General features: G+C 40.7%; 1 protein-coding gene across 1 annotated transcript in view; it reads left to right on the top strand.

The window, feature by feature from the left end:
* Positions 1-12,530, top strand: part of COL6A2 (collagen type VI alpha 2 chain) — an 80,137-nt gene that overhangs the window by 29,687 nt on the left and 37,920 nt on the right. Inside the window, exons 12-16 of the mRNA XM_015825529.1 lie at positions 5,629-5,691; positions 7,553-7,615; positions 8,319-8,408; positions 9,049-9,111; positions 11,447-11,509. Coding sequence (XP_015681015.1) covers positions 5,629-5,691; positions 7,553-7,615; positions 8,319-8,408; positions 9,049-9,111; positions 11,447-11,509 — 342 coding nt within the window. The remainder of the gene's footprint in view (positions 1-5,628; positions 5,692-7,552; positions 7,616-8,318; positions 8,409-9,048; positions 9,112-11,446; positions 11,510-12,530) is intronic.

Genomic DNA, 12,530 nt, shown 5'->3' with positions numbered 1-12,530 from the left:
TGTTTGATGACAAACAGCCTTATGTTTATAAGTGACAGTTTTCCTGCTAAGTACCTGCATGTCATAAGCATTTGAATTAAAATTACCATATTGAAATCAAATCTGATGTTTTTTAATTTTTATTTGGTGTGCGTTGGAACAGGGGTAGTCTTATACGGTGAGTATAGCCCAAACTCTATATTTTAACTGGAAAAGTTGGAGGTCGTCTTATACACCCAGTCGTCTTATACGCCAAAATATACGGTACAAATTCTGTACAGCTCAAGGTGAATAATAAAGTACAGTAATGCAAAGTGTTCTGAAAGAGCAATATAGAGTATGCAAGCAAATTAGTAAATGAATTAATAGAAGAAAAATGAAAAAAGACTGACCAATAGGAATCCTTTAGGAAAAATGATTCAGTAATGTTTAATACGCCATGGATATATAGTTAGCTTATGCTTCTTTTCAGTTGCCTGTAATCATTCAATCATAATCCTGTAACATCCACCAACAGTCATATCTCTATACAACACACTCAGTCACATTAGTCAAACTGCTTGTACCACAGCAGTGCAAATTCAAGTATGTATCCAGGGGTGGGATTCAATTTGTCTTCTCTTTTTACAGGCAATATATACGTTTACTTGGTTTTTACATGATTTGATAATATTTTTTACCTTTTGCTTTAGTATTAGCTGACTGGGACATGTTTAAAATGTTGCAGATTATAAATATAGTAAAAATAACACAACAATAAGTATTACATATCAACACCTATGGTATGTGACCTAACACCAAAATGGTAGGCAGTATTAGCAATTGCTGGATCTTAAGTCTGCCCTGGTCTAAGTTCACAAATATTACCATTTTTTCCATTTCTACTCTAGAGCAATGATCCATTATTAGTGTGTACAGTTCTTAGCATTCTTTCTAAGTTCAGAATGTGATTTACATCATTATACTGAATAGAAACTGTGAATTGCCTTAAAGTTAATAAAACTTGTTAAACTTTCCCAGACTTTTGTACGGAAGGCACGGGAACTAGCTTTACTGTCAGAACCCATTTCTACTTCATTTCTATCTATCCCCTCTGATCTAAAAACAAATCTCACCTTTCCCTGGGTTCTGCCATACTCCCAAGGGGGAGGGGGGATATGCCTGCGGGGTTATTGCTTTCGCTTCCTCTATTTGCTACAATGTAACCTTTTGCTTTGTTTACTGCTTCTGTGTCCATTGGCCGCTACAATGTAACAAATTGCTTCCTGCACTGTGTCTCTCTCTGAACTTTCTTCTCCCTAACCTATCAGCTAGGAAAAGGGGGGGAGAAAGAAATACAATCTCTGGAGCCTGGCTTATCTCTCCGTTTCTCAAAAGAAGGTGCGAAGAGCCGCTTGAACATCGCACTGCAACCAGAGCCGGATCGATGTTATCTCCCCTTTTTCCACGATGGACTTAACACCTGGGGATTGGCCAGTTTTGAACCATCTGGATGAACTGTGGGTGGGGTTTGCTTGGGGACACTTTAAAGTATTGATTTGTAACAAATCCCTCAGATCCTGTCTATTATGCCTGCTATCAACTACTCTTAATAAAAGTTCCTGTTGGAAGAAATTGTTTCCAAGAGTTCTGCTTTCTTAAGATGTGGAGCTGAAGTGGGTCCTTACATTAGACAGGATCTGCAGTAATAGTCAACCTGGAAGGAAGACCCTTACTGGGGGACTTTGCAAAATCTACAATGTCGGATGATGGGGCAGGGAAGGAAGAAACCACCGTGAAAGGGGAGCCCTCCCTCCGGCAGGAACCCTGCCAGCTGTCAGGATCCAAGACGTCATACTCCTCAGGAGAAGGTGTGGTGGAAATGTGTGACCACAAACCTCAGTGGTCGATGGGCGTTAGCAAGAAAGACGAGTGGGAAAAGAGATCGAGAAAGCAATCAGTGAAAGTAACCTATACCCCCTACCCCTCATGAAGGACATGTTATCTCACCTATCGAAAGGAAGAATTTTCACCAAACTAGACCTAAGGGAAGCGTATTACCACGTTAGGATTAAGAAAGGGGATGAATGGAAAACTGCATTTAATTGCCCAATGGGATTCTACCAATTCAAAGTTTTGCCGTTTGGACTACAAGGGGCCCCTGCAGCATTTATGCAATTAATCAACGAGGTACTAAGGGACCACCTATTTAATGGGGTCCTGGTTTATCTAGAGACAACATCCTTATCTTCACTGAGTCCAAAGAGGAGCATGTCAACCTAGTCAGTGAGGTTTTAAAGAAACTGTGAGCTGCCCACCTATATGCCAAATATCAAAGTGCAAATTCCACCAGGAAAAAATAGACTACCTGGGTTATTGCATCTCCCCACAGGGCATTGAAATGGACCCCAAGAAGTACTAGAATGGGCACCACCTCGCACCAGGAAGCAACTGCAAAGTTTCCTGGGTTTCGCAAACTTTTATCGCCAGTTCATCCCTTCATTCGCCCAAATAGCCCTGCCCCTCACGAACCTACTAAAAATGAAGGGAGAATCCTCAGTGAAACCCAGCCAGCCACTGAAATGGACAATGGAATGCCAAGCGGCGTTCGAGCGGCTAAAGAGACTCTTTTCCGCTGAACCCATACTGAGGCACCCAGACCCGGAAAAACCCTTTGTTATACAGGCAGACGCAAGCGATGTGGCAGTAGGGGCTGTATTATTACAAGAAAACGATGAAGGGGTATTGCAACCGTGCGCGTACACATCCAGGAAACTCACTGAGACGGAACAGTGCTGGGCCGTGTGGGAAAAGGACGCGTACGCTGTGAGATGGTCATTACTTACATGGCACCATTTCCTTGATGGGAATAAAATCCCTTTTCAGGTCTGGACGGACCACAAAAACTTGGAAGCATTAAAAACACCCGGAAAGCTCACTCCTAAACAAGGCCGCTGGTCCCAGCATTTTCACCAATTCCGTTTTACACTCAAACACTTGCTGGGGGGGGGGAAGAACTTCCTGGCAGATGCAATGTCTTGCATGCCCCAATATAACAGCATGCGAGCCACTGGTTCTAACCCACTCATTCCGGAATCACAACTGGCAGCACCAGTAACCACCAGGGCTCAAGCTAAAATAAAGCCGCAGCTGGGTAGCTAAACTGGAATTGAATTCCGGAAAACTATAGAAACAGATGAATGGTTCCAGAAAAATAGACACATGTGTACGATCAAGAATGGACTGCCATGGGTGGGGGAGAAGTTATATATACCAGCCACCCAGAGGGTCACTTTCATGCAGCTATGCCATGATACAAAATCAACAGGCATTTCAGATTTGTAAAAACGTTACATTTAATTAAAAGGTAATTTTGGTGGCCATCCAAGTTACGTGGCCAGCTGGCCAACTTGTGCAGCTGCTAAGAGGTTGCAAGGGAAATCGCCCGGACTGTTACAACCAGTGGCAAATTCCTCAGCCCCCTGGAAAGAAATATCCATGGATTTTATAGTGAAATTACCAGAAAGCAATGGAAACACTGTCATCTGGGTGGTTACGGACCTGTTTTCCAAACAAGTGCACTTTATCCCTTGCCAAAAGATTCCCACCACAAAAACCTTAGCGAAACTATTCGTGCAGCACATCTACAGACTGCATGGGGCACCCCAACGCATCATATCTGATAGGGGAGTGCAATTTATATCAGAATTTTGGAAGGAATTTTTATCCCTCTTAGGAATCACTCAGGGACTATCATCTAGTCATCATCCTCAATGCAATGGACAGACAGAACGTTCTAACTCAGTACTTGAACAATACTTAAGATGCTTTATTAATTTTTAAATTAATTATTAATTTCCAGCAAACGAATTGGACAGACCTACTCCCTTTCACAGAAGTTGCTTACAATAATGCAGTCCACTCCAGCACAGGCTACACTCCCTTTCAAGTAGCCACTGGTCAAAGTTTCAACCCTATGCCAGAACTAATACCAAATGAACCGGCAATCCCATCGCTGAAAGAATGGATAGAACAATTACAAAACACCTGGCCAGTAGTTAGGAAAGCCTTAGACAAAGCTAGGCAAGCATACAAAGCACAAGCAGATAAAAAAGAGTCGAACCTATACCATTCACTGTGGGAGAAATGGTATATCTGTCTACAAAATACCTAAAATCCCTACAGCCCTGTAAAAAACTTGGGCCAAAATATATAGGATCTTTTCCAATTAAAAGAATCATAAACCCAGTAACAGTAGAATTAGAATTACCCCAAAACCTCAGGCAAATACAACCAATTTTTCACTGCAGCTTGATGAAACGAGAACAACAGTTACCCTTATGGCCAAAAATCCCCACAACCACCACCTCCAATCATGGTTGAAGGAGAACAATACTTTGAAATAAAAGAAATCCTAGATTCTAGGAAGTATCATGGGGCAACTCAATACCTAGTAGCATGGAAATACCCTCCCTCCTCACAAAACGAATGGGTCCATAAACGTCATGTCAGAGCATCTAAACTGCTAAAGACATTTCATACAGAATATCCCAACAAACCAGACTAACCTCTATACCTGTTTTGTTTTCTCTACAGGTGGATCTCTCCTATTTTTAAGCGAGGCAGGATGTCAGAACCCATTTCTATTTCATTTCTATCTATCCCCTCTGATCTAAAAACAAATCTCACCTTTCCCTGGGTTCTGCCATACTCCCAAGGGGGAGGGGGGATATGCCTGTGGGGTTATTGCTTTCGCTTCCTCTATTCGCTACAATGTAACCTTTTGCTTTGTTTACTGCTTCTGTGTCCGCTGGCCAATACAATGTAACAAATTGCTTCCTGCACTGTGTCCCTCTCTGAACTTTCTTCTCCCTAACCTGTCAGCTAGGAAAAGGGGGGGGGGAGGGAGAAAGAAATACAACCTCTGGAGCCTGGCTTATCTCTCCGTTTCTCAAAAGAAGGTGTGAAGAGGCGCTTGAACATCGCTCTGTAACCAGAGCCGGATCAATGTTATCTCCCCTTTTTCCACGATGGACTTAACACCTGGGGATTGGCCAGTTTTGAACCGTCTGGATGAACTGTGGGTGGGGTTTGCTTGGGGACACTTTAAAGTATCGATCTGTAAGGAATCCCTCAAATCCTAACTATTATGCCTGCTATCAACTACTCTTAATAAAATTCTTGTTCGAAGAAATTGTTTCCAAGAGTTCTGCTTTCTTAAGATGTGGGGCTGAAGTCGGTCCTTATATTTACTTTGGAAAGTAAAGAGTTTAACATAGTTTTGGTTTTTGGAAGAACTGATATTGAGCAAAGCCACCACGGTTACTACTATACTGGATTCCTTCCTCAGCATCCCAGATTTGCACCATATAAAGTTGTGAGAAGAGTGAAATCTACCTCTAAATATCTGTGCAGAGGTTTTTTTTACATTTCTTTCTAATATACTGCTACCAAATAATTCCATTTAGATCTTATCTGAATTCTCTCAGATGCATTTCTAAAATGCCATCTATTTAAGACATGGAAAAAAATAAGCATCAGGATGGATATCATGAGATGTTTTCACCATTGTTATATCTACAGTCACAACACTTTCCTATTATTTACATTGTACTTTTCTAAATAAAGTGACTTCTGACTAAGTCCCCCCCCCCCCGTTCTTTCTTTCAGGGTCCTGATGGCTACCCAGGAAACCCTGGTGATCAAGGTCCACCAGGAGATGAAGGGATAAAGGTCTGTACCATTCCATACTGGCAGAGATTAAAGGCAGCATGACATAGTCAGGAAGAGTAAATTCAAACGAAAATAGTACATTAATCAGGCTGATTTCTCAGTTGAGAAACTGAGAAAGTTTCTCAATGTATTTAGTTTAGAAAAAGGATAGTAAAAGGAAATGAGCATAGTAGAGATTTGTTTTTTAAAAAAGATTTTTTTAGAACTTGGGTTACAAAGTAGGAAAACAAAATTAAGTTGCTCTTCATTCAGGGAATTCTAGGGCTCTGCTAAGATTTGGAATGGACCTCCAAAAGGTGCATCTCAAAAGTGTGGGAATACCAATGGTCTGTTTGCAGCCTCTTAAAGGAGCCCTGCCCTTTTCTTTGATTGCAGAGCACCTTCAGAGGGCAAGCCTAGTGAGAAGACAGGCAGCTTCTCTGCAGTGTCACAAAGTAATTGCAAGTTTGCTCTGTTCAATTGATTTTACCTTTATAACGAAACAAATCTTATGATGAGTTTTGATTTGTAAAGGGAGCTAGAAATTCTGAAAATTAAAGTAAGGAAGATGCTGTTGTCTGTAGGAAGAGAAATAAGAGTCATTTAGAGAACCTTTTTCTTGCGTGTCACTTTCCATTTCCCAGTTGCTAATTTTTCCCATGGGTGAGCTGTTACTTGGGAATTCAAATCCAGCTTAATGTCAGGCTTGTCCCAACATGAACATTTAGGAAAGAAAGACCCTCAACTCCGTGGTTGAAGTGAAAGGTTCACTTTTACTAAAGTCAAGCAGTTACAGCATAAGCAAAGCTGGATCTGAATATTCCTGCTCAAAGCCTGCAGTTTTCCCACTTCCCTGGCCTTTCCCCCTTGACCATCCATCAGTGTCTAATAGTATTCACTTTAGCTGTTTTGGGAATGACTTTGAGGTTTGGCACCTCTTTGGTGGGGTTTCGCATTCTGTTCTCATGCTCCATCCTTGATCAGCTGGTTCATTCCAGATCATCACCTCTGGTTCTTGTCATTCTCCCCCTTCCTCCCACTCCTTATTTCCCCAATCTCCTCCCCTCCCTGCATTTTATGGCAGGATGCCAGCAAAGATGGCAGACCTGACAGTGGGGGATGATTTAAAAGGAGAAAAGACACTGAATTCCTCCACCCCAATACAATCATTGCTATTAAATTACATTTAAAATGAGTCATTTATTTATAGCTCTTCCATGACTATCAGAATGGGATGCAACTTGTTTTAGGAGGGCCTAATCTAAAGCTTGCATGACTAGAAATTGGGAAAAGCTGCTTTAGATGCTTCTTGATGCTTCTGGATGCTTAGGAAATGGGCAAGAGAAATAAAACAGGCCTTCACTAAGCATCTGTAATGAATTCCTTGAGGGTGGCATGGACCAAGACACAAAGTATGGTTGATTTTTTTTCCTATCAGAGAATGTTTTATTGCACAAAATTAAGTTTTCCAGTATCTGAATATGGAAGAGAAATCCTAGCCTGGCTGATCCGAGTTCCTTGCCAGTTGCCCCTTTCCTCACCAGCTCTTCCCAGTTGGTGCTCCTTTGCCTGCATCTGGATCTCTGAATCTGGTCTGTCCCATGTCCCATGCCAGTCTCTTCTGCTCCTCTCTTCCATCTAATTTCTGGCTCAACTTCCCTTCTCTCCACACTTTCAATCTCCTTCTCAGCTTCCACCATACATCCTTCTGCTGGGTGTGACCATAACATAGTCTGATCTGGACTAATTTCATTCTGATTCCAGTATATGTATATGCATGCATGCATATGTAACTAAAACAATGATAACTCTAACAGCTGTAACTGTTACAACTATAATTAAATTGTAACTTACATGCATTGTTTACTACATCTTGTTTCAGGGAGATCCTGGCTGGCCTGGCAAACATGGACCACCTGGTCCCATTGGAGAACCCGGAAGCTCTGTATGTAACCCTGTGACTTTTCTGAAATAATTTAATTCCTTGAACTTCAGAGCCGCATACTGACTGTAGCGCATCAGTAGCATGATTTCAAAATGTGGATATGATGTATCTTTCTTTTATAGCAACTATAAAAAATTAGGAAAATAGGAACTTTGGTTAGACTGAGCTAAACTTAAACTAAACTCCTCTAGTAAACCCCCAAATGTTAAGGGGAGCATTCATTTATATTTGTATTTGAGGACAACTACTTGTTGGAAGTATGATTAAGATAAAGTACCTAAGAGAGTATTTCACAAATTTCACAATCCAGGCTATTGATTGAACTCTCTAACATTGTGCCTGAAACTATCTGTAAGCAGATGGTCTCAAGGTAAGCATTTTCAAGCAACACTTTTCTTGGAGAGACTTTTTCTTCCTACCCACTATTTTCAGAACTGTATTTAGCAGGACTAAAAAGAAAAAAAGAAAAAAAAACTGGCTAAAGAAATCCAGATAGACCCCTTAAAATTTGGTCCCTCATCCTAATGATAATTGATTACTGATTTGTATTACAAAAGAAAGGAAACAAATTTGCAAAAACCTAACATTTGGAAGTGTGGTTCAGTGTGATCAAATCAGATAATCCTTTGGAACAGTACCTTTTGTTGTCTGAAAGCCTTTTCTAATGGGTTTTATTTCTATTGTTTTTCTTTTATTTTCAAAGGGACCAAAAGGATACAAAGGAGAACCTGGTCTTCCTGGCCTCAAGGGAAGTCCAGGCACCAAAGGACTTGGGGGACCAAAAGGAGAAGCTGTAAGACCGTTGATGCTTTCTAGCTTTGCTTTTTTCTGTGCTTTTCAAAGGCAGGTTGCATTACAAGTCTTAAAAGACAGCCAGAAGGGCAGTACTTCAGAGCTGCATGCAGTATCTAGATGCAGGTGCCAGACTTTTGGAGTAGATTTTCTTTATATAATACCTTGTGAAACAATTCATTGCATCAATCATTATATGAAGATTTGGAGATTCCAATTTCTTTCTTTTTATCACATTCAAATGTCATCATATAAAAATGTACTATAGTGATCCTTAATTTTCTGCCTTAATATTTAAATTTTAATAAAATGTCTCCCCTTGGCACATATTAGTGGATGAAATGCACAGAAGAAACAAATAAGAATTGTTTTAATTTTAAAATAAATACACTGTCTTCTTCCTATGTGAAAACCAATCCATCAAAGGCTATATTAAATGCAGAAATCTTAATCTTGAAAGGTCTGAATTTTGCTCCAGTTCATTGATAATCAAATGATTTTATTTGGCCTTCTTTTCCTGGTAGTATCTTCATGGCTTAAAATAGAGTAAGCATTCTTTGTGTAGCTGTTTAGCATTTCAGTGAAGTAATCCACATTTGGAGTTTGATTTAAAAAAAATTTTTTTACTCTGTTTTGCTCAGGGTCGTCGTGGTGATCCTGGAGACATAGGAAAACCTGGAAATCAAGGATCCAAGGGGGGGAAAGTAAGTATTGTGTTTCCCCAAAAATAAGATCTACCCTGAAAATAAACCCTAGCTTGCTTTTGGGGGGTGGGCCTAATATAAGCCCTACCCTAAATGTAAGCCCTAGTTCAAGCTAGGGCGAGGGTGGGGGGGTGAAGCTACCTCACACACCCCGCAACCATTTATCATTGCAGCCAGGCCTCCCATGCCCCAATATTTGCCTCACCTTGCTGGCCCACTTCTTCTGCGGCCACTTGCCACCACTTGCACACATGCATCACCCCAAGCCTCCATTTCACCATCAGAGGCCTTCAGGAAATGTCTCTGAAGCTGAGAATGGAGCTCCAGATTGATGCACGCAGTGCCCCCCAGCCTCCATTTCGCCATCAGAGGCCTTCTTGAAAGGCCTCTGCAGCTGAGAACCAAGCTCCGGATTGAGGCATGTGGCACCTGAAGGCCCCTGATGGCAAAATGGAGGCCGGGGGCAACACACACAAGCAGTGGCAAGCAGCAGAAGAAGTAAGCCACTGGGTAGGGCTGTTGGTGCCGCTGCCGCGAGGTGAGACCATGGAAAAGACACCCTCCAAAAATAAGACCTGGTGCCTCTTTTGGAGGAAAAAAAGAGACCAGGTCTTATTTTCCGGGAAACACAGTATCACTAAGTGTCCAAAACAACAGAGATAAATCTTTTCAACCCTAGTGCTTACAAAAATCTCTTGGGAAAGGGAATGATACATGTAGATTTCTAGTGGAAATGAATAAGCTATAAAAAAGAACAAAAGTATGTCTGAGAAAAGTTTTTTCTTACTTCCTAAAGAGACTTGCTTGATTCTCAGTCCTTGCTGGGACTCCATCTGGGACTCCAGGAAGATAAAGGGAGCTGTTACTTATGAGGTTCTTTTGCCTTTATTAATTTTCCAGGACATGTTGGTGAATTTTATTACTTAGCTGGAGTTCTTAACATGGTGCTTATAGACTTCATTCAGTTCACCATTGTATTTCATGGCAGCTGCCTGATTTGACTTTTAAAGTTTAACAAAATAATATTGGGAAAGTGACATTCTGCAAAGCAAAGTTCCAGCCTCCAGAATTATCTGAGTTCCATGAGCATTCTTTGAAAATAAGGATGCAGCATGGTGGCAGCTAATCAGCAAAGCAAGCTGAGAAGGATAGATAAGGAAAAGCCAATGGGGGACAGGAGAAAGGTAGAATCTCTCTCCTTCTGGCAAATCAGCATTTTATACTTGACCATGCCCACTGTGGCATCTGTTTTTGACAAGGCCCATTATATCTTCTAAAAGATTTAAATATATCAATTGACTCAAACCTAGCAGACAACTTTGTCTCCCAAAAAGTAGAGAAGGGAGCTAGGGGATCAGCCATATTGGACTTAATTCTCACTAACAGAGATGAAATGATAGAAGGTGTTGAAACCACAGGAACCTTGGGGGGGAGTGATCATGCAATATTGGAATTCAGCATTATGCAAGCACAAGCAATAGAACACAGTCAAACTAGGGTCTTGGACTTTAAGAGAGCTAATTTCAACAAACTTAGAGAGAGCTTGGGAAGGATTCCATGGATGAGAATCTTCAAGAGGAAAACAACTCAAGAAGCTTGGAAAATTTTGAAAAGTGAGATTATAAAAGCCTAGTCTAGCACAATACCAACTAAGAAGAAAAATAACAGCTCTCAAAAGAAACCAGCATAGCTGCATAAAGAACTTTCTAATAAATTGAAAGACAAAAGGGACAAGTATAAAAAGTGGAAAGAGGGGCACAAAACTAAGGCAGAATATCAGCAAATAGCCCGAGCCTGCAAAGATGAAGTGAGGAAAGCTAAGGCTCAAAATGAAGTAAGGCTTCCAACAAAAGTCAAAAATAACAAAAAAAGCTTCTTTCAACATGTAAAAAACAAGAAAAAGGTTAAGGAAATGATTGGTTCACTAGGAACACTGGGAGCCGGAAAACTCTTTTGATATCTAAAATGAAGATGACACTGCATATATCCTTTTAGGTAAAAGATAAAGGTAAAAAAGGATATATGCAATGTTATCTTCATTTTAGATGTCAAAAGGGTCTCTGTGTGTGTCTCTCTCTTTTTAGGCCTTTGACTTTATCTTTAGTTATGTTTACTTGTTGCTTTTGGGCAATAAACAGATTTAGAGATCAATAAGAAAGTAGTGGCATATTAATCCAGGTCCCCAATGTTTATCTTAAATCTTGGTTTAAATATTAAATGTATGGATGTATGGATGTCTTGCTGGAGTTTTCTCTCATATGTCCAATTATTAGGCATAGTAAGCTAGAATAAAGTTGAAAGCAATAACTAATATGAACTATTTCTTTATTCATAGGGAGATCCTGGTTCTGAGGGACAAAGGGGTCTACCAGGAGAAGTTGGAGAAAAAGGAAGAAATGTATGATAGAATGATAAATATCAGTAAATGCCCCTCCCATTTAGACTTCTTTAGCCACTACTTTAAAAATAGATTGAAAAATGGTTCCCTATTATTATGGATATTTACATATTATTCGTTTACATATACTACTAGAATTTGTGAGAATGCTAAAATATCCTGGCAAAATGGCACTTTACTATGTTAAATTTAAGCAACTGTGATGTGCCATTCCTGACAAAAGAAAAGAAAGATGGTAAGGTAGGGGAAGGGGAACAAGAAGTCCAGTCCCGCAGTTAATTATATTACTTAATAGAGTTGCTGGGAAACAGAACTCTGGAGGTTTCTCTTAATAACTTTTGTCCTCTAAAAATTATCTGGATAACTTTTAATTTTTAATTGTCTGGATAGCTTTTGTGTTCTAAAAATTGTCCTCAATAGTTTCTTTACTTTGGTTGGGTTTCACCTCCAAAGTCATGCCTCCTTGTCCATACAACTTTCTGAGACTGAGACTCCTTTCCAACTGTATTAATGTTTAATATTTCAATTTTGAGGCCCCATGACTCTAGGTGGCTACAGTTAAAGAGAATTTAAAAGAAACAATATACATCATTGTGATATATATCTATATATCTATTCCATATGATTAAGGAACCTCATAATCAAGAACACATCTTTCATGAGGGTGGCGAGGTTTAATTACTACTCCACCCTCATTGCGTCATCAGATAATCGCCCGGCCACCCTCTTCAGGGTGACTCGCTCCCTCCTCCAGTTGGGGGGGGGGAGGATCCCTTGGGGGGGAGGGCCGAGGATTTTGCACAATATCTGTATGACAAAGTTGCTCGGATCCGAGAAGGTCTTGACTCTGACTGGGTGGCCCCGGGGGAGGAGTCAGGAGTAAGTCTTGAGACGGTTATATGGGAGGAGTTTGACTCTGTGGCTCCTGAGGATGTGGACAGGATTCTCGGGAGGCTGAATGCAACCACATGTTTACTGGATCCGTGCCCCTCCTGGCTGGTACTGGCTGCCCGGGAGGGTA

This window comes from Protobothrops mucrosquamatus, unplaced genomic scaffold, assembly GCF_001527695.2.
Source record: "Protobothrops mucrosquamatus isolate PMUCROS unplaced genomic scaffold, P.Mucros_1.0 scaffold_199, whole genome shotgun sequence".
Classification (NCBI taxonomy): Eukaryota; Metazoa; Chordata; class Lepidosauria; order Squamata; family Viperidae; genus Protobothrops; species Protobothrops mucrosquamatus.
The sequence above is the reverse complement of the archived record's forward strand: the minus strand, read 5'-3'. Positions and strand labels throughout refer to the sequence as shown.